The sequence below is a fragment of the Marmota marmota genome, unplaced genomic scaffold (genome assembly GCF_001458135.2).
Source record: "Marmota marmota marmota unplaced genomic scaffold, marMar, whole genome shotgun sequence".
Taxonomy (NCBI): domain Eukaryota; kingdom Metazoa; phylum Chordata; class Mammalia; order Rodentia; family Sciuridae; genus Marmota; species Marmota marmota.
Genome location: NW_025999891.1, coordinates 3,487,129 through 3,508,962, shown reverse-complemented (window position 1 = coordinate 3,508,962; position 21,834 = coordinate 3,487,129). Strand labels below are relative to the sequence as shown.

At 36.5% G+C, this 21,834-nt stretch overlaps 1 protein-coding gene across 7 annotated transcripts in view; it reads right to left on the bottom strand.

Moving 5' to 3' along the window:
* The window catches only part of Ssh2 (slingshot protein phosphatase 2), a 263,454-nt gene that overhangs the window by 98,316 nt on the left and 143,304 nt on the right, over nucleotides 1-21,834 (bottom strand). The window contains exon 1 of one of the 7 annotated variants that reach the window (XM_048793544.1): nucleotides 15,844-16,233. The exons of 4 other annotated variants lie outside the window; for them this stretch is intronic. In XM_048793544.1, coding sequence (XP_048649501.1) covers nucleotides 15,844-15,971 — 128 coding nt within the window. In that variant the 5' untranslated portion in view covers nucleotides 15,972-16,233. Of the gene's footprint in view, nucleotides 1-5,322; nucleotides 5,670-15,843; nucleotides 16,234-21,834 lie in introns of those variants that run through there. 2 more of the 7 variants (XM_015501047.2, XM_048793561.1) reach the window with 2 other exon arrangements.

Here is a 21,834-nt window from a genome sequence, read left to right as displayed (position 1 = left end):
AAAAAAAAAAAAAAAAAAAAAGAGAGAGAGAGAGAGAGAGAGAGAGAGAGAGAGAGAGAGAGCGCTGGTTGGTTTCAGAGAAAGGCAGGCAATCAACCATAGTGAAGCCAGTATACTATGGCCTCCTTTCTCCATCCTGCTTTGCTATTTCTGTTGTCCCCCCCCCCCCTTTCCGGTAAATATGCTACAGACCTCTAGGGATACTGACTAGATCAGCTGGTGATTCAAGTTAAGAGTCTCTTAAAAACACACACTCTATTCTTTTATTCTGTAACTCTCATAGGACCAAAGATGGAAAATTTTAGAATTTAAATGGCATATTCCCTAAAAAGTTCATCTCAATTTTTGTAAAACATGTTCATTTTAAATAGGATAAGACAATTCTAACTTTATTAGTCTCTAGCATTAGCAAACTAATATATTTGATCATCTTTTATTTATATATTTATTTTATTTTTTTTGTGGCACTAGGGATTGAATCAAGGGGTGCTTTATCACTGAGTCACACCCCCAGTCATTTTTTGTTTTTTATTTTCAGACAGGGTCTCACTAAGTTGCTTAGAGCTCTGATAAATTGCTGAGGCAGGCCTTGCAATCCTCCTGCCTCTGCCTCAGGAGTTGCTGGGATTGTAGACACGTACCACCCAGCCCAGCTTTGATCAATCTTTTAAAATTTCATTAGCCACAGAGCACTATGGAAAATCTCAATAATGCTTAATATGTCCTAAGAAGAAAATAAAGAAATGTTTAAGGTCTGAGTTAATTTGCTGTAGGACCTTAACTAAAGTAAGTTTGTTTGCTTATCTTTTTTGGCTCTGGAGTTCTCTAAGCCTAAAATGGTGATGATTTTAGAATAATATGAAAATGTGAGTAGCAAGCCTAAATGCATAAACAGTACATATATACTCAAAGCACCTTGGGATAATTAGCTTCTTCATCTTAACTATCTATTATTTCATACTATTATTTCATCTTTCCTTTAGTTCTAGTCAAACAGATTATAAATCAAGCATTTTTCACCAGTGCTTAATATTAAACAGGGTCTCAAATAGCAATGACAATAATAACAGTGAGGATCAACTGAAGATAAATTGTATTTACCTTGATTTTATTTTTTATAATTTCAGTAATATTATATAAATTAATTACTAAAATTGCTGGTGGCAGTACAGTGTACAACTGATAAGCAAGCTAATAATCTGTATCAAAAGCCCTAAAAATATATAAATCTTTTGGTCTAGTAATCCCAGTATTGAGCTTCAAGATATTTTTTTTTTTTTAAGGACACATGTAATGAGTTAGGCACAACGACATTCACTGAGTCTTTGTTTATAACTGCAAAAAACTGGACACAATCAAAATGTTCAGTAGGACAGAATGTGAAACAGTTCAATGGAAAACAAATGACCATGGGCTGGGGCTCTGTAGTAGAGCGCTTGCCTTGCTTTGATTCTCAGTACTACATATAAATAAATAAATAAAATAAGGTTCGTTGACAACTAAGTATATTAAAAAATAAAAAACAAACCAAAAAAAGAAAGAAAGATGGAAAGAAAACAAATGACCAGTAAAAAGGATATGAAAGAAATGCATTTTAGGACAATGGCAGGATGTTTACAATATGCTAAAGTGAAAAAAAAAATGAGGTTACAAAGCATTAGACACAGGACAATCCCATTTTAAAAAGCATACACATACATAGAAAAAAACCTTTGATAGTGTTAACAGTAAATATTTTGCAAGATAAGAATAAGAGTAATGCTCTCCAAGGGGAGAAGAAACAACTCAGTATTTTCTGGATTTTCTATATTAAACATGCTTATCAGCAATTATTTAAAAGTAACTGCCAGGTATGGTGGTGCTCGCCTGTAATCCCAGTGATTTGGGAAGCTGAGGCAGGAGGATTTCAAGTTTGAAGCCAGCCTCAGTAACTTAAGAAAGTCCCTAAGCAACTTGGTAAGACCCTGTCCCAAAATAAAACATTAAAAAAGGGCTGGGGATGTAACTCAGTGGCAAACCATTCCTAGGTTAAATTCCCAGTACCCAAAACAAACAGTAACAGCAAAAAACCCCAAACCAAAAAAACCCCAGTGCATTTTGCTTTGTTGATTACACCATTTTGATTTTAAGAAACAAAAACAAAACAAAAAACCAAGTTCCTCACCCAGGACCTTCCACCCCCCACCCCCAACCCCCGTACCTGGGATTGAATCCAGTGGTGCTTAACTATTGAGCAACATCCCAAACCTTTTTATTTTTTGAGACAGGGTCTCACTAGTTTGCTTAAGGCCTCGTTAATTCGCTGAGGCTGGCTTTGAATTTGCAATCCTCCTGCCTCAGTCTCCCAAACTGCTGGGATTACAGGACTGTGTCACCACTCTGGGCAGGACAAGATGAGTATGTGTGGTAGAGAATTGAAGATACTAACAACTTTACTATGTATGGGGGAAAACAGGTTTTTAAAGAGTCAAGAAGATTCTTGACAGGCACAGTGGTGTACACCTGTAATTCCAGTGACGTGGGAGGCTGAGACAGGAGGATGGCAAGTTAGAGGCCAGCTTCAGCAATTTACCAGGACTTCAGCAATTTAGCAAGACTCTGTCTCAAAATTAAAAAAAAAAAAATTAAAATTAAAAGGGCTGGGGATGTGGCTCAGTGGTAAAGTACCCCTGTCTTCAATTGCCAGTACCACCCTCCCCAAAGTCAAAAGGATTTTCCATTTGGAAATTTCTCCCAAAATAATTTATAAGACTACCATAAAGAAAAGCATTGACACTCAATATTTTTCAATTTTAATTGACAAAGAGACTAATCGTTATTTTATTTTTTTCTATTTGTTTTTTCCATACTTTTTATTGGTGCATTATACGTAATGGTGGGATTCCTTGTTACATATTAATAAATGGACATAATATAATAATATAATTTGGCCATTACCATTGAGATAATATGTTTTTTAAAGCATAACTTTCACATAACGATTTTCTGATAAACAAGGCATATAAGCTTGTGGGAATTTCACCAAGCATTTAAGATGGCAATAAAATAAAGAAAGAAAATTCTGGGAGTCTGGATTATCATAACTGAGACTAAGAGCCACAGGTGCTCTCAACACACTAGTGGCCAGAACTAAAGTGGGTTCCAGCATATAAAAGCAAGTACTTTCAAAGAAGTAAGCAATACAAAAGTATGTTTAAAACAATGGTCTTTCCTCTTTAGAGATAGCCAGTGAGAGTTAATAGTCCTCAGTTTTTCTTTAACTTTGAAAAACAATTATAATGGGTTTAAATTCATTTGGTTAGAACCACTAAATGGAAATAAATAAGTATTTTTAAGTATTTTATCTTATCTAGTCTCACTTTGCCATTTCTTTCATCATAGGAGAGTTATTAAGGCATAAACATAAAATTTTTAGTAGTTGCAATAACTTTATTTTAACTTAATATCATATTAAAGTATCATCTGGGCTTAGTGTAACATGGCATGTACATATAGTTCTTAAATTTTATTAACTGATACAATCACAGGCACACTATTAATGTAAAGGACTGCCATATCCACTAGAATGGTTTTAATATATATTTGATTTAGAAACGGAGGAGCTGCAGATTGCCTACATAGAATGCCAAACCAGGCCATTAAACTGGTAACCAAACCAGTAAGAACAAGGAAAAACAGCAATCAGCACACCCTTCCCCTTATAGCTCATTCTACTAAAAATAATACAAGCCTTCTGTGCCATGGGAAACACTTTGCCTACCAGATGATGCTGATGTAATAATATCTAGAGCTAAGCACCTGGAGGAAGCAGAGAATGAGATTTTGCTTTGGATTACTTGAATGTGTGTGTGTGTGTGTGTGTGTGTGTGTGTGTGTGTGTTTTAACCATAAAGCTACTAACAGATAGTTTAATGATTTCGGTTCTTATGTTGCCTGTGGGGATTTTGCATTGTTCTCCCAGCCACCAGTACTGATTCAATAACAACAGATTTGCAAAATTGGCAGCCTGCCTAAAAAAGCTATGTAAAGTCTGCAAACTCTGCTTACTATACTATGTACCCAGTGGATATTAGATTAAAAACTATGCCCATTCCCAAAACATGCTCATGACAATTTTCTAAGGAAAAAAAACTTGGATTTGCCTTGCCATAAATGATTAATAACAGTTATTACTTGAAAACTTTCTCTTTATAATATGGCTATAACATCTGCAACAATAGTCTCCCCAGCCCCTTTTAAAAACCATACAAGGATCCTATACCACTATTTAGATAAATCAAGACATTGAAGAGGGCCAGAAATAAAGCTCAGTGTCCTAGAGAAAATCCTACTTCCATAAATCCTTTTCTATTTCTTTTTTGAGGTATTAGGAAGAGAACCCAGGAGCATTCTCTGAGCTGCATTCCCTAGCACTGTTCCTCATCCACCCCTCCCTTCAGAAAGAAAGATGGGTTCTCATTAATTGTCCAGGCTGCCCTTGAACTCACAATCCTCCTGCCTCGGCCTCCTCCGTTACTGGAATTACAGGTTTGTGCCCTGGTCTGGCTATAAATCCTTCAATTTTCTTCTTTTTTTAAAATACATTTTATTTAGTTGCAGATGGTCACAATACCTTTATTCTATTCATTTTCATGTGGTGCTGAGGATAGAACCCAGTGCCTCCCATGTATAAGGCAACTGCTCGATCACTGAGCTACAGCCCTAGCCCTAAATCCTTTTCTTTTTTCTTTATGGTTGTACATGGGCACAATACCTTTATTTTATCTATTTATGTGGTGCTGAAGATCCAATCCAGTGTCCCATGCATGCGAGACAAGCGTTCTACCTGAGCCACAACCCTAGTCTCCAAATCCTTTCTTAACTGGCTTATTTACGATTTTCTGTTTATTTATTTATTTTTTTAAAGAGAGAGTGAGAGAGGAGAGAGAGAGAGAGAGAGAGAGAGAGAGAGAGAAAGAGAATTTTAATATTTATTTTTTAGTTATCGGCGGATACAACATCTTTGTTTTGTATGTGGTGCTGAGGATCGAACCCGGGCTGCACGCATGCCAGGCGAGCGTGCTACCGCTTGAGCCACATCCCCAGCCCCTGTTTAAATGTTTTTATTAGTGCATTACAGTTCTACATAATAGTGGGGTTCATTTTGACATCTTAATCATACATACATGGAATATAATTTGCCCCATTTCAAATCCCAGTACTTCCACTTTTCCACCCCTTCCCTATGGTGCTCTGATTTCTGAAAGCATCAACTGCACCATTCACTGGCACTTAGTGTGCATGAAATTGTACTCTTATTTATCCTTTACTGACAAGTCTTACCTCTTCAATAGACTAAGCATCTGGACTGCAGGAACCACATCTTGTACATTATTTCTTTTTATCTCCCATCCCTTATACAAAACAGGTAGAATTATGATAATAATGAAAATTATACAATTTTTATCATCAGGTGAGATACCATTTCCATTTTGTATTCTAATTCTATAATTTGGCTAATGTTGATAAAGAAAAAAAGTTAAAAAAAAAAACTATTTATTGACTGCTCACTATTGCCAGTATTTCACAAATATTACATTACATTTTTTTTTGGATACTGGGGATTGAACTCAATGCTCAACCACTGAGCCACATCCTCAGATTTTTTTTTAAATTTTTTTTTCAGTTGTAGTTGGACACCTTTATTTTTACCCTAGGCCCCTCCCCAGATGTTTTTATATTTTATTTAGAGATAGGGTCTCAATGAGTTGCTTAGCGACTCGCTTTTACTGAAGCTGGCTTTGAACTCGAGATCCTCCTGTCTCAGCCTCCCAAGCCGCTGGGATTACAGGTGTGAGCCACTGTACCTGGCTACATTTAATTCTTACAAGTATTATAAATTCCATTTTACTGATGAGGAAATTAAATCCTAGAGTGGTTGTCAAATATGTTCAAAGCCACACAGCTAAGAAGGGGTGAAACTCTGTAACTCAGATCTGTTTCATTCCAAATACCACATTACTACTATTAGGAACAAGGACAAACAACAAATAATTATTCTGAACATGTGACCCAAGAGACCTTTTAAAAGTTTTTAAAGAAAATGTTTTGTGGGGTGTGGTAGTGCTTGCCTATAATCCCAGTGACTAGAGCAGTTGAGACAGGGTGATCACAAGTTTGAGGCTACCTTCTGTAATTTAGTGAGATTCTATCTCAAAATTACAAATAAAGGCCTGGAAATATAGCTCAATAGTAGAGAAACACCGGTATAATCCCCAGTACTAGGGAAGGAGGTGGGGGACAGAAAATGAGGATGTTCAAGGAATGGGATATTTTAGGAATTAAGTGTGATATGTTTTTACTGGGGTGAAGCTGATCAAATGAAATATACCTAAATCACCTGATCAAAAGGATTTCAAAGAGGTTCAGTTTCACTCATTGTTTAAAGCTATTATTTCACTCATCTCTTAGAAAGTTTACATTGAGAATTCACATCCCCCCATCAAAAAGTTCTCAAACTAAAGGTCTCCACAAAAATTAAGATTATATAATTATAGGAAATTAAAAATTTCAATGTTTATGAAAACTGGATAAAAATCACCATTCAGAGAAACACATTAGTTTAAGGGGACACACAGGACAGAAGAGGGTCCTGAAAAAATAACATTTCTCTTAAGAGCTCTCTAAGTATAATTACTTAAAATCAGTTAAGAAAAGTGATTTAGCTCTCATTGATTTAGCTTTCATGGAGATCAACTGGCTTTTACTATACAAAATTTGGAGAACAACACAGAGATGCACAGACAAGATGCTGAGCTCATAAACTTGACCAACCTTTTGCTGGGATGATGAAGAATGCTTAACATTGCAAAAAGATAAAGTTGTCTGTGGTATAAACTCTTACACAGTTATTACAGAAGATAAGCAATATAAATTCCACAATTAGGGCACTCAGGCTTGAAATACCCTATTATGGATCATGAATAACGATGTGAATCTTGAATAATAAATATTAAGTGCAGATGATAAAAGTAACAATCACATTAAAAATTTTATTAATCTTTCTTATGAAACATCTTATTTGATCTCCACAGTCCCTTGAAATGAGGCAGATGTTATCTGCAACATAAGCAACAATCTGGACCATTTAGCTCTTATTTAAAAAATAATACAACTGTATTTCTTCTCTGCCTAGATACCTAAACTGTTAGAATATTTAAAATAGCTTACAAATTGAATGTGCTGGTGCATGCCCATAATTCCAGTAATGCCAGAGGATGAGGCAGGAAGATTAAAGTTCAAGGCCAATCTGGGCAATTTAGTGACACTCTATTTCAAAATAAAAATAAAAAGGTCTGGGGTTGTATCTCAGTGGTAGAGCATCCCTCCTTTAAATCCCTAGTACTGCCCAAAAAACTAAAAAAATAAAAATTTAAAACTCTAGAATTGGTTAATACTAACGTTTCTCTTTGAGAGTGATCAAGTCTCTAGATTTTGTTGCTTTATCAGATATAATGAATACAAAAGAAGGGTTATAGCCCTTCTAAAAACAGATTAATAGAAAAAACAAAATTTGTTAAATTCACACAACATGCAAAAGGGAGATGGTCCTAAATTTGCCCTTTGTGTATAAGGCTCGCAATTTATTTACAAAATCATTGGCTATGTCCTTTTCAAATCATTGGAACACCTAAAAAGGCCTTGATTCTTAGCATATTTCTTCAAGTTAAACATAACTAAATTAGTGAGAGCAACATCCTGCTTCATTCAACAATACAAAGCTATCTCTAATCCTATTTGAAACTAGTTAGGATATGAATTTTCTGTTTTCACTTTAGAAATTCAGAAACTATGTGATAAGTTCAGAAATTATATCAATCTTCTTTAGCCCTAAGGCAGTTTAACACATGGTAACTAAATAATGCAATTTTACAGGAAAGACCCAAAAAAAGGTGTGCGCAAAATGATCTGTAAAAGTTTGAGTCCCTCAATTACTTCCAAGGTCCAATAGCTCTTTTGAAACAGACCAACAACTTTAATCATGTGGCTTTGGGCAGTGGTTTCTCAGTGTAAGTTTAGAAAAATTGTCCAATTTCAGAAGTAAGCACAAGTGAAAAAGCTGATAGCAGAGGCGGGGGTTGTGGCTCAGTGGTAAAGCATTTGCCTAGCATGTGTGAGGCACTGGGTTCAATCCTCAGCACCACATAAAAATTAATAAATAAAATAAAGGGTATTGTGTCCATCTACAACTAAAAAAATTTAAAAATAAGCTGAATAGCAATAGTTTAGGAGGGGGAAAGCCACTATAGATTTATCGAAAAGAAATCTTGACTGGAGCACATCACTACCTCACCATTCCTGTTCATCTTCATTGTGCAGATTTACTCTTCAGTTAACCTAGTTAAGCATAATTTCAAGAAGGCCAAAGGTGACAGCTCTCCCCACTTGTTTCCATTTCTGCTCTATTGACTTGAAAGGAGCACAAGTATGGATAAAACCATAGAAACTTATCATTAATAATGAAAACACAAATGTACCTTTATACCCTGAAAGTAGGTATAAAGGTACATTTAACCTTTGAGGCCATAACATCCAGAAGATTCATACTACTTTTTAAGGCTATATTCTCTAAGGATCAGAAATAATCACAAAAACAGTATTAATTTAAAATCAGAGAAATATCTCATGCCTCTTTTATTTTGATTGAATCGAGGGCCTTGTACATGCTAAGCACTCACTTTACCACAGAGCTACACCCCAGCCCCTAATGCCTCTTTTAAATATTAGTCTCTCTCCATCTAGGGGTGGGGAGAGCCCGTAAACCATAAATAAATGCCTGGTTTAAATTCCTGAATTACCTATTACTCTAATTATATTTGCCCATTTCAGTAAAAGACCTAAATTTTAATAGCATCATGGATAATAGTTACATTTATTCAATGAGAACAAAGAAATTTTTAAAATAGAGAGGAAAATTTTTCATTATATTTTCACACTTGAAAAACAAATTGGTTCTAGGCTTTAAAATACAGGTAATCCTGCTAAACAACTGTTTTAGAGTACAGAAAAAAGGAAAAACTACTCATTCTATAAATTAGACATAAGGTAGACAAAGACAGCACTAAAGAGTCAACAAATATTTGAGACAAATGCAAAACATTAAATATTAGTAAACCAAATCTAGCAGGATATTAATTAAATACAAAGAGAGTGTAGCTCATGATTCAACTTTAGCAACTCAATATGTCAGAACATTACTAGAAAAGGGAAAAATTTTATTTTAATAAATGTCAGGAGTATTTAATGAAATCCAAAAACTATATAGAATTTAAAATCTTTGTAGATTAGCAACGGTATAAAATGCCCTCAACTTGACAAATGATCTCTAGCATGAAGTATACTTATTTACAAAACATAAAAACATTCCTTTTACAATGGAGAACAAGACAAAGCTCATTTGATAGAGCGCTTGCCTGGTATGCATCAAGGCCTTGGGTTCAATCCCAGCACCACCAAAAAAAAGAAAAGAAAAGAAAGAAAGAAAGAAAAAAAATATATATATGATTTATAGTCAAGTAAGAGCTCAGCAAGGTGGTCTGATAAAAAAGCAAATGTGAAAAGCCACATTGGCAATGGCTTAATTAGAAAATGGTATGAATCATTCCCTAACCCTAACCACAAAAACTTTATAAAATGAAAATGTCCATGAATATACCGAATACAGAATGTATTTCCTACCATGTGAGGAAAACTAGAAAAAGTTAAACGAAGGACATTGAAAAAGCAATGAATAAAATACACACCATGTTTCTCAGTGGGAAGGCTCATTTCATAAAGCTGTTAATTCTTTCCAAAATGCATTCAGTAAAATATCAATCAAAATTTCAATAGGATTTTTAAAAGTCAAGCTGATTCTAAGACTTACCTAGAAAATAAAAATAGCTAAGACATTAAAACAACAACAACAACAATGATGTAGCTCTTGCCATTAAAAGGTATCAAAATATCTACTAAATCTGTAAGTAAAAATGGCATGATATTGCTGTTTGTCTGTTTAGTAGTGGGACTGAACAACTGGCACTCTACCACAGAGCTATATCCCCAGTCCTTTTTATTTTTTGAGTGAGGGTCTCCCTAAATTGCTTGTTAAGTTACTGAGGTTGGCCTGGAATTAGCACCCTCCTGAGTCACTGGTATTACGGATATGCACCACTAAGCCCAGTGTGGTACTGGTATATAAACAGAAAAAATCAGCAACATAATTTGAGGATACAAAAGCAGATACCAAATATCTAAAAGAATTTTTTTCCTTTTTTTTTTAACAGGGAAAAGGATATTGGAAATTTAACCGAGGGGTGCTCTACCACTGAGCTACATCTCCAGCCCTTTTATGAGATAGGGTCTTGCTAAAGTGCTCAGGCTAGCCTCAAACTTGTGATCCTTCTCCTACCTTTGGAATCCCTCTGATTATGGTCATGTGCCATAGCAACATTTATAAGAATTTAATATATAATGTATGTGGTATTTAAAATTAGTGAAGTAAAAATAGATTAAAATACATGGTATTTGAATAACTTACAAACTATTTTGGAAAAAAATGTTAAGTTCAATTCGTACCTAACAGTATAAACAAAAATAATTTACAGATGTTTTAAAGAGCAAATATTTAAAAATTTAAATGTAATTGAAAAAACATATAATACTACATTCATAATCCTGGGAGTGGATAAGGATTTTTTTAAAGCAAGATACAAAACTCTGAAACCATAAGCTAAAATACTAACAGATTTGACTATACAAAAATTTAAAACTTTTATATGAAATGCTAGGTTAAAATGCAAGCAATAAGCGGCTAGGGTTGTAATTCAATGGTAGAGAGCTTGCCTAGCATGAGTGAGGCACTGGGGTTGATCCTCAGCATCACGTAAAAATAAATACATTAAAAAAAAAGGTATTGTATCTACAACTAAAAAAAAATTTTTTTAAAAGGCAAGCAATAGGGGCTGTGGTTGTGGCTCAGCAGTAGAGGGCTCGCCTAGCATGTGCGAGGCCCTTGGTTTGATCCTTAGTACCACATAAAATAAATAAAGGTATTGTGTCCAACTACAACTAAAAAATAAATATTAAAAAAGGCAAGCAATAAGACAGGAAAAGTATTTTTGTCTTGTATTCACAATATACAAAGAATATTAAAAAGATAACAAGGGAGTGCATCTATCTCAGTGGTAGAGCACTTGCCTAGCATACATGAGGCCCTGGATTTAATCCAAAGGAAGGAAGAAGAAAAATACCAATAAAAAAGTGATCAGAAGTACAAAAGACATGCAAATCACAGATTAAAAATGAAAAAAGACCAATAATAATATAAAGAAATGCTAAACCTCAATAGTAATAAGGGAATTATAAATGAAGTATTTAAGAATAGGGATTCTGGGCTGGAATTGTGGCTCAGGTTGTGGCTCTCGCCTACCATGCGTGAAGTACTGGGTTCGATCCTCAGCACCACATAAAAATAAAGACATTATGTCCACCTATAACTAAAAAAATAAATATTAAAAAAAGAATAGGGGCTCTAGAGTTAGACTATGTTTGCATACTGGCTATATAATTTTAAATTTATAGGTTACTTAACATCTCTGTGTCTCTCACCTGTAATTGAGGATATTAAACTCATAAGATTACTAAGACAGGAGAATGAGATAATATGCATAGTGCTCAAAACAGTATCTCTCAGAGAATAAGAGCTCAGTAAAAAATTAGATGCTAGTTAATATTGTTATTACTATTACTAGGGTTGATAAAGATATAGGGAAAGACTGAATATCCAGGGGGCGCTTAACTACTGAGCTACATCCCCAGCCCTTTTTTATATTTTATTTAGAGACTCTCGCTGAGTTGCTAAGTACCTCGCTAATCTGATGAGGCTGGCTTTGAACTCCTGATCCTCCTGCTTCAGCCTCAGGAGTTGTTGCAGCCTTTTTTATTTTAAGCAGGGTCTGGCTAAGTTACCTAGGACCTTGCTCAATTGCTGAGGCTGGCCTTGAACTTGTGATCCTCCTGCCCCAGGCTCCTAAATTGTTGGGACCAGAGGTGTGTGCCACTGCACCAGGCTAAGGTACACTCTTATATATAGCTAGTAAAACAAATTGGCAAAGACTTTTTAAAGAGCAATATGGCAGTATTTGTCAAAATTTTAACATATACATAATATTGAATGAAGAAATTCCACTGCTAGAAATTTATAAAAAAAAAAAAATGTTCAAGGGGCTGAGATTATACCTCAGTGGTAAAGCATTTGCCTAGCACAAACAAAGCCATGGGTTCCCTCCCGAGTAACACACAAAGAAACACACACACACATTCATACATAAAGACACAGAGATACACATACACAAAGATACACATATTAGGACTTTAAGCACAGCATGTAAGAGTTCAGGATACTGAGAAGGGAAAATGCTGGTTCTAGTTTCAGTTCTACCAATAGTAAGCCATGTAGCTCTGTGCAAATTACTTCATCATTATGATTTCTCTAGTTAATTGCCCTATAAAATGTGGATGATGACTTGCCCAATCTACCTCAGAGGAATACTTTAAAAGGGTAGTGGTCCCCAGACCAGCATCATGAACAATATCTAGGAACAAGTCTCTATCCATACCCAAATTGCAGAATCAGAAACTCTGGGGGCTGCAGGCAGCAATTTGTGTTTTAACAAGCCCTCCAGGTAATTCTGTGCAAGCTTAAATTTGGAGAAGAGCACTTGTGAATTTATTTGGACAACTACAAAATTAAACTGAAAGAGCACTAGTATTATTACTAAAACAAAACAACATGAAAGGGAATATTTTGCAAAACCATCTCAATATGCTTCTCTATTATTGAGCTTACTTAGAAAGCACAAATGTACAGGCAGGAAGTCAAATTCACTTACGAAAACAAATAAATAAATACAATTACTTTAGGTCAAGGATGAAAAACACAAGGTAACAAATCAGTGTCTCAAGTGCCTAACTTCTGAGATTTTTTTTTCTTTTTGACACTGGGTCTTACTCTGTTGCTCTGGCTGATGAACTTGTGATCCTCCCCAACTTCCAGGTGATTATAGGTGTAAGCCACTGTGACTGGCAAGTTCCAAGATTTTTTTTTCTTTTTCTTTTTTTTGTACTAAGAATTGAAACCTGGGGTGTTTTACATTGAGCCACATCCCCTGAATTGCTAAGGCTGGCCTTGAATTTGTAATCCTCCTGCTTTAGCCTCCTAAGTACCTGGGATTTGGGGTATGAACCACATTGCTTGGCCCTAATAATTTTTTTTAATGATGATGACCTGGGCAACACTATAAATGTCATATAAACATGACATCTAAAGTTATACTAATAAATAGTTTCAAAATGAATTTCATAGCAAGAAGCACCCCCCCAAAAGACAAAAATATTCTGAAACACTAGCATGCATGAGGCCCTGGGTTCAATCCCTAGAACCGAACCAAACACACACACACACACACTTTTTTAACTGTCAATAAATATTCATGAGATTTATTACTTTAATCACATAGTCTATGGCATTAAGTACTTTCACAATGTGCTACCATTGCCACTATTTACCCCCCAATTTTTTCATCCTCCCCAAATGAAACTTTGTACTTATACCCTCTCCATTAGCTCCAAAACCACCATTCTATTTTCTTGTCTCTTAATTTGACTATTCTAGGTAACATATATGAATGGAATTATACACTATCTGTCCTTTTGTGTCTGGTTTATTTCACTTAGAATAATGCCTTCAAAGTTCATTCCTGTTGTAACATGTATCAGAATTTCCTTTTTTATAAAGCTGAATAATATTCCATTATATGTATATATCATATTTTATTCACCCATTCGGCCATCCTTGGACACCTGGGATGTTTCCACTACTTTTTAAAATTTATTTACTTATTTGCCATATTAGGGACCGAACACAGGAGAATGCTCTTCCACTGAGCTACATCCCAGCTCTTTTTATTTCATTTCAAGACAAGGTCTTGCTAAATTGCCTATGCTGGCCTTGAACTTTTCGATCCTCCTGCCTTAGCCTCCTGAGTAGCTGTAGTTGGGATTACAGGCCAGCACCACCATGCCTGGAACTTAAAAAAAAAAAAAAAAAAACTTTAAAAAGTATTGTTAACAGGGGCTGGGGATGTGGCTCAAGCGGTAGCGAGCTCGCCTGGCATGCGTGCAGCCCGGGTTCGATCCTCAGCACCACATACAAAGATGTTGTGTCCACCGAAAACTAAAAAATAAATATTAAAAAAAAGTATTGTTAACAGATTTCTTTGAGATTGGTTATTCACTCCTTTCCTTCTCTTTCACCCTACTCCCACCCCTTTTAAAGGAAAAATGAGAGTTTATTTTATTGTACAGAAGGCAGTAAAAAATCACTTTTTTCCTTTTGCATATGCTAATTTTGGGGGGGGGCATCAGGAAAAAAGCTGAAATTCAAATGAATTTATTTGGGAGGACAAGACAGACAATTAAAATAATAAATTAGGTGTAAGATATCTAAAAATCACTTTACATGCTATTATACAGATTTTTAGTGAGTGAAGGATAATGGAAAGTTTCTGTTGGGACAATAAGAAGAAAAAAAAGAGTCCTTCAGGAAGGAGGGGGACAGTAGCCTCACTTAAGTGCTGGGAGCATAGAAAAATCTCAGCAGGTGACTCCTCTGAAGACACTCTGGAGTGCCAATACACTAACGCTGACCAAAGTGCTGCTATCTAAAGTAACCTTAAACCACTCTACTGGTTTAAGGATGTAACTTGAATAGGTGGTGTTCCTCTACTTTGAGCTTTATAACTGTGAGCTGAAATTAACCGCAAGTATTAGCACACACTGTCAGTTCCCACAAATAGCTAAACCACAACGGAAGGGAATGACAACTCTAGAGACTTCAAAAACAGCCAGGGTGGCAGCGCACACCTGTAAAGAATCCCAGTGACTGGGGAGGCTGAGGCAGGAGCATCGAAAGTTCAAGGCCAACCTGGGCAAGTTTTAGGACCCAGTCTCAAAATAAAAATAAAGAAGGGCAGGTCAGTGGGGGTGCACGGCTGGGTTCAATCCCAAGTACCGTGCGTGAGCACGTACGTGTACACACACACACACACACCTCTCAGAGGAACCAACCAGTGACGGTTTAAAGATGCACACGAATCCTGAACTTCAGTGAGTCAAAGAACGCATCCAGGCTTGAGTAATCCTCTACCCCAGTTATTAGCACGTACTAGTAAAAAGGGCAATAAAAGAAAAACAGCCAAACTACTGAAAACTAGTTTTCTAAAAGAATTCTAATGTACAGCCACTGGAGTCAAAGAATGAACTGCCTTTTTTTGTGTGTGGACCATCTGTAGCAGAAACTTAGTCTCGCACAAATTTACTTTAAACAAACAAAACCGGCCACCACGGGAGGTTTGTCACCAACTGGACTGAGCAAGTCCCTGAGTTTCCGGCCGGTTATTCCGACTCTACCACCTCCTTATCCCCAACTACCAGGTGCCTTACGGCTAGGCTGTCACTCGGTCACCACAGACTTCTTTGGGACTACCCCACTTTCAGCTTCCCTCAAAGTTCTACTCAAAGTTCCCTCAAAATTCTCCCAAAGGATTCTTTCACCCAACCCCATTCCGGGACACTATTGTCTCCAAGAGTAACCCAACACTTCCACCCGTCGCTCAACTCCCGGATGCGCAAGACCTCCGAGCACTCAGGCTGTGCTTTCGCCCTCCCTAGCTAGTTCGCTCCCCAGAATGCTGGGGAAAGCAGCGGCTGAAAAGCAAACTTTCCGAGCGTTCGCGGCGGCACAAGGGCTCGCGTCGGACTCACAGCTGGTTGATGGCGTTTTGCGAGATGACCGCGTTGGCGGAGAAATAAGGGATCATGTCGGGGCCACAGAGGCTGCAGGTGCAGGCTGGGGGCGCCTTACTCTCGTGGACCAAAGTGCTCAGGGTCATGGGACCGACTCAAGGCGCACAGCTCTGCATGGTGTCCCCTCAACTGGGCTTGAGTTGGACTCCGCCGAGCCAGAAAAGCTGGCTCCAAGCGGCTGAGCTGGGCCCACCAGGTTGCTTGGAGGCCGCCGCCGAAACCCTGGGGCTCGGCTGTGGAGTTTAGGCTGCTGGGCTCCGCCAGCAACCTGCCCCCACCCGCGTCCGGGGCGGGGCCTCTGGGAGAAGGCGGGGCGGATGGTGGGAGGGCCCTGAGAGAGCCGGGAGGGTCGGCCTGGCCGGCGCCCCTCCCCGGAGGTCGCTGCACCCACTTGGATCCCACAGCGTGCGCCTCAGGGCCTGCCCTACAAGTAGCCGCCCCAACACACTGCTGCTTGGGTGCAGGATTGTAGCAAGCCGGGGATGCGTGAGAAAGGCTCACTTTTCTCTAAGGGGCAGTGTTTCTACAGAAAAGTCCTGCTTCTTCGCCAGCTCCATGCATTCATTGTAGCTCAAACAAATCCATTTTTTGGAATAATCTTAAAAATTTTAAAAGCTATACATTCATAAATGAAACAAATACTTATCAATGGCTTTCTATGAGCTGGGAGAAATTCAGAGATAAATTTTTAACTAAACGTTGAAATTATGGTGGGGAAAAAAGAAAATGCTATCTTACTCTGTAGATAACCCTTGGAAATAAATTTAACCCATTAGGTACCATTGTCTTGTATATAATTGTAAACTTGAGGCTTAATGGATAAAGAGGACTTTTCTTGTCATCCCTCATAGAGATTGTAGCTGCACAAATGAATTACTTGTGGACATTTTAAAAAATAGCTATGCCCAGACTGAACCTTAGAACAAATCAGAATTTTTTGAGGACGGGATTTTATTTTATCTCTGAGAGGGTAATGTAGGGAGCCTCTGTGGCCCCATATACTTATGTATATTTGAATTTTTCACAACAGACATGTATTTCTGGATCATTCACATAATTTTATTTTTAGAAGGCCTAATAGGGTCCAATTGAACCAAACCAAACTTTCTATTTGAGGATGGGATTTAAATATCAATATTTTCAAAGCTCCCTCTCTCCTGGGCTGGTGATTCCATCCTGTAACCATAGCTGAGAAGGCAAGCTAGAGATTATATCCTCACTTTTCAGACATGGAAACATTCAGGGTCCAGGCAGTTTAATAAATGAGGTCACTTGGACAAGAACCCAGGTTTTATGACTCCTGATTTAGAACTGTTACCACCAAAAGGTATTCTCTGATGCCTTTACAGGCTTAAGTCTTTACTATGTTTCTTCAAACTCACTGAGCAGTGCCTTTCATCTGACCAGCAACTAGCTCTTTGTAAAATGAGACTCTTCTCTCTCTCCTGCATGCAATGTAGTGGCATACAAAAAGGGTGGGCACAGTGCAGGTACTCAATAATTAGCTCTCTTATCTCTTGCACTTCCAGTCTCATGATGCTAGAGCAAATATTTTCAGGCATCAGTAATTTTAGCATTTCTGAATACTTGACTAAAATAAATATCAATGAAGCTGCTTTAGGAACCCAAAAGCCAAAAGTGTGTGTGTGTGTGTGTGTGTGTGTGTGTGTACTAGGGATTGAACCCAGGAGCACTTTACCATGAAGACACATCCCCAGCCCTTTTTATTTTTTTGAGAAAGGGTCTAAGTTACTCCGGCTACCCTTGAACTTGGAATTCTCCTGCCTCAGTCTCCCCAGGAAATAGAATCACAGGTGTGCACTATTATGCCTGTTCAGAAATTAACATTTTTTAAAAAAAGTCTTCATTAACCAATTAGAAATGAGTCACTTCAAGACTAAAAATTCTGCAATCAAGAAAAAAACATCTTTATTTTATATAAACGTTCAGTCTCTTTTTCTGTGGGAAAATTTGGCAATTTTCAAAATATTAGTTGAGAAATAATCTAAATTAGCTGGGGATATAGCTCAGATGGTAGAGTGCTTGCCTCACATGTACAAGGCCCTTGGTTCAATCCCTGGCACTACAAAAAAATAAAAATAAATAAATTAAATAAAACAAAACAATAATCTTTAAAAAAAACTACATGTGTGCATATGTGTACATGTATATATGGGTGTGTTTGTATGACAGAAATCAGAATCACTCTTTTGTTAATCAATCTTTCCATAAAACTTAAACTTAGTTGCTAAGACACTGAAAGACCCAAACATTGCAAACTCATGCTGTAAAGAAATATGTTTCCTAGAGATCAGGTAATAGAATATAACCAGATGGTAAGTGAAGAGTTAATGGAAGGTCCAGATCTTGGAGTTTCATCATCTTCATCCATCTCTAGGAAGGAAAATATCTGAAAGATTTATTCAGGCTGTGTCAGCAGGCACCCAAATGGCAATGTAAGAAAAAAAATCTGCTGATACACCCCAAAATAAACTGCTTAAAATATCTGGCAAACTTGCCAGTTTGAAACTTCTTCCAGACTATAACTTATGACAGTCTCCTCCTATGATTTAAAAAAAAAAGGCAGCAGCACTTTAGAACAGCAATGTTAAGGTAAGACCAGTTCTTTTCATGACACTCAGAGGTGGGATTTTATTGAAGTCAACATTAAATAATGCCCTTTAAGAAAAATGATGACATGGTAATCATCTCTGTCTGGAAAAGAATTCAGCAGGAAATATATCTTATTCAACTCTAACTTGTCTCTTGCATTTTAACATGCTAGCAATACATTTCATAGATATCAATTTCTTAAATATGCTTGTCTTTTATAAAAAGGCTCCTATAGTGATTTCCCTAAAGTGCACAGTCCTCAAAAGACCTCTATTAGTGCCTATTCAGGTAAGGATACCATGTTAATGCCTCCATCCAGGCCTTTACAAAAGCCTTTCAAAGTTAAACTCTCACTTTGAACTGTAATATAGGAAATTGATAAAGTGCTAGAAAATGCCTCTTGGTTTTTTAAGAAAAAAATCTTTGCAAAATGGGACACATTTAAGGAAATGGTTCTTTCTGTGACTGTTTTTAAAAGTTGGACAAATTCCATTTCTTTTCATGGTCCGCAGTGTCAAAATGCCAATCAATTCAGTTCAGCTCAATTTAATCCTCTAGGCTCCACTGTTAAAAAACAAGACTCCAGGGAGCAAGCTCTCTATACCCAAGCATTTAGGAATTTAAAAATTATTCTAAATTAGATTGAGCAGCATTCAATAAACTAAGCTAGTTTTCTACTCCATATGGAGTCAGAAGGGACTTTTCTATTAAAAAAGAAAGAAAAAAAATGTTTGCACAAAGGCCCTGAGGAAAATTTGTTGCATTTCTTTACACTTTCACTGAGATGGAAGATTTAAAATGAAAAAGTAACAGATGACTCTTGTATCCATTAGTTACTTCCATTACTATGTATACATTCATAAGGTATATACCGAACACTGGAAACTCAACATGCTGATGTAACTGTATTCCAGAAGAGACCTGACATAATACTGCAATGTGATGAAGGATGTAGACATGCTTTTGCTGCTGACAAAATTTCATCATAGATAAATCATTTGAACTGATGCCAAAAGCAGTGGGCTAGAAACCAGAGTACATAAATTCTAGTTCTAACATGGTCACTTAATAAACTGAGACTTTGGCCAAGTCACTTAACTTTATCTGTAAAAGGGTTAATAAAACCCTAGGAAATAACCCAAGAGCTGTGCTTCTGAGATTCAGGAACATTAGAGAAAGTATTCTCATCTAATCTAAATATCCTGATAAATTCATTTAGTCCACTTTAAGATAACAGTCACTTAATTTAAAGCAATAGAACGGGCAGTTTAAAACCCTGGACTTGAAATTAATAGGCTAGGTTTGAATCCTGGTGCCACCATTAGGTGTGAATTTTGAAATTATTCAATTTGTGACATTATACCTAATTTATAAAGTTATTCTAAAGAGTTGATATATATGTGTATGTGTGTATGCATGTATGTATATATGCATATATGCATATACACACAGATGTATGTTTATGTGTATATACATATACGTACGTACGTGTGTGTGTGTGTGTGTGTGTGTGTGTATTTATTTCTATCCTAAAAGAGAGGCTGGCACAAAAATCTACCCTCTGGTCTTAATATCTGACAATCTAAATTAACACCCACTATGCGCCTTAGTTTGTTCACCGAGAAAATGAAAATATTGGATTAGAGATGATCCTCTATGTTCTTTTCCACAAATCTGAAAAATAGCTAAAGTAAGTGGCATGAAAAAATGGCAGTGACTGTGGTATCAGAAAATCTAGATACTAACTACTTTGTTCACAGGCAAACCTTAATCTGTCCCAGCCCTAGATTCTTTACTCTAAAACTAGGGATGGTAATGTTTACTTTACAGGCTTAAGATATACAGACGAAAGTTCTCTGTGAACAAGACAACACCAAGGTTTCACTATGAAATATCATCATCCATAAATTGCCCCATCAGCTTTAAGTAATAGTTGCATTTGTTTTGTTTTTTAATCTTTTTATTACCCAAGAATTGAAGAATGAGGGAAAACTGAAATACATACAAACTTCCCCTATGTACCATTGTTTTCATCTAGGAAGTCTTTACTATTCTCTTTCCCAGGTGGTTAATGCATTAACTATTGCAACCTAAGTAATGTGAAATCTTCAGTGCTTATTCTACTTGCATTTTTAAGCTCTTAAATAATAGCTTTAATTTATATAACTTTATTTTAAAAATACATGGGCATAAGAAAAAATGATTATACCATTCAGAGGACCTATTTGTGTTTTTTTGTTTTCTCTAAGGGCTTGATCTAATTACAATATAAATCGTAATTAATCCCAAGTGTCAAAAGGGAGAAAACGAACACTTAAAAAGTTACAAAACAAAAAGCCTGTTACCTAGAGTAACACAACATTCTGTCTCCTGTTAATCTGTAAAATGCTAGGATAAAACTCTCAAGATAATACCCATATTTTCAAATTTGTTGCCCAGACAACACCAGAGGTAAGAGGTATCTTACTACTCTTAGTCAAAGGCACTCTTCATACAATACAACAAACCAAACTCTAAACTAAGGCTCTTAAAACTTGAAGGCAATCATGTTTTTGCAATCACCATGTGGCTGTTTTTTTCTTTTCTTTTTTTTAGAGTATCTGACAAGAGTTTTAAACACGAGTTGAACAATGTCACTGAGCCTTTACAATCATTTCCATAGATGTTTCCATCATAAGAGCAATGGGGAACACTGAAAAGATCTGTGTATCAACTCCAAGAGAGCAGAACTCTAAGGTATTCATCCCCCATGGTCTTAACCACCATATGTTCCTGTAGGAAAAGATGTTGAAATGCTGCTTTCTTCAGATTACAAAAGCCCCACATTCTATTGTTTAGTTAAAATAATAGGCATTTATAGATCACTTTTCACATCCAACACACTTTACAAAACATTTAACTATTTAGTTCCCACTCTCTTTTCATTTTGTTCCTTTTGTTTGTTTTTTGTGGTACTGGGGATTGAACCCAGGGCCTTGCACATGCTAGGCAAACATTCTACCACTGAGCCACATTCCCAACCTAATGTTTTATTTTATTAAACTGGTTTTTAAAAATAAATAAAAGTAATATATGCTGAATGATTAAGTCCCCCACACCCCCTATCACAAAGGTAAGATGAAAGCCACTCTTCCCATCCTTCTTACTGGGTGATTAATATTTTCAGAAAATTTCTTCACATATGCAAACATCAATATATTGTAACTGTATTGTAAGAAACACACATAGAATTATATTACACATATTATTCTACTTCTCCCCCTACCCCACCACCTATCACTATATTGTAAATATTTTTTCCATGGTTATATGAATCTACCATGATATATATATATA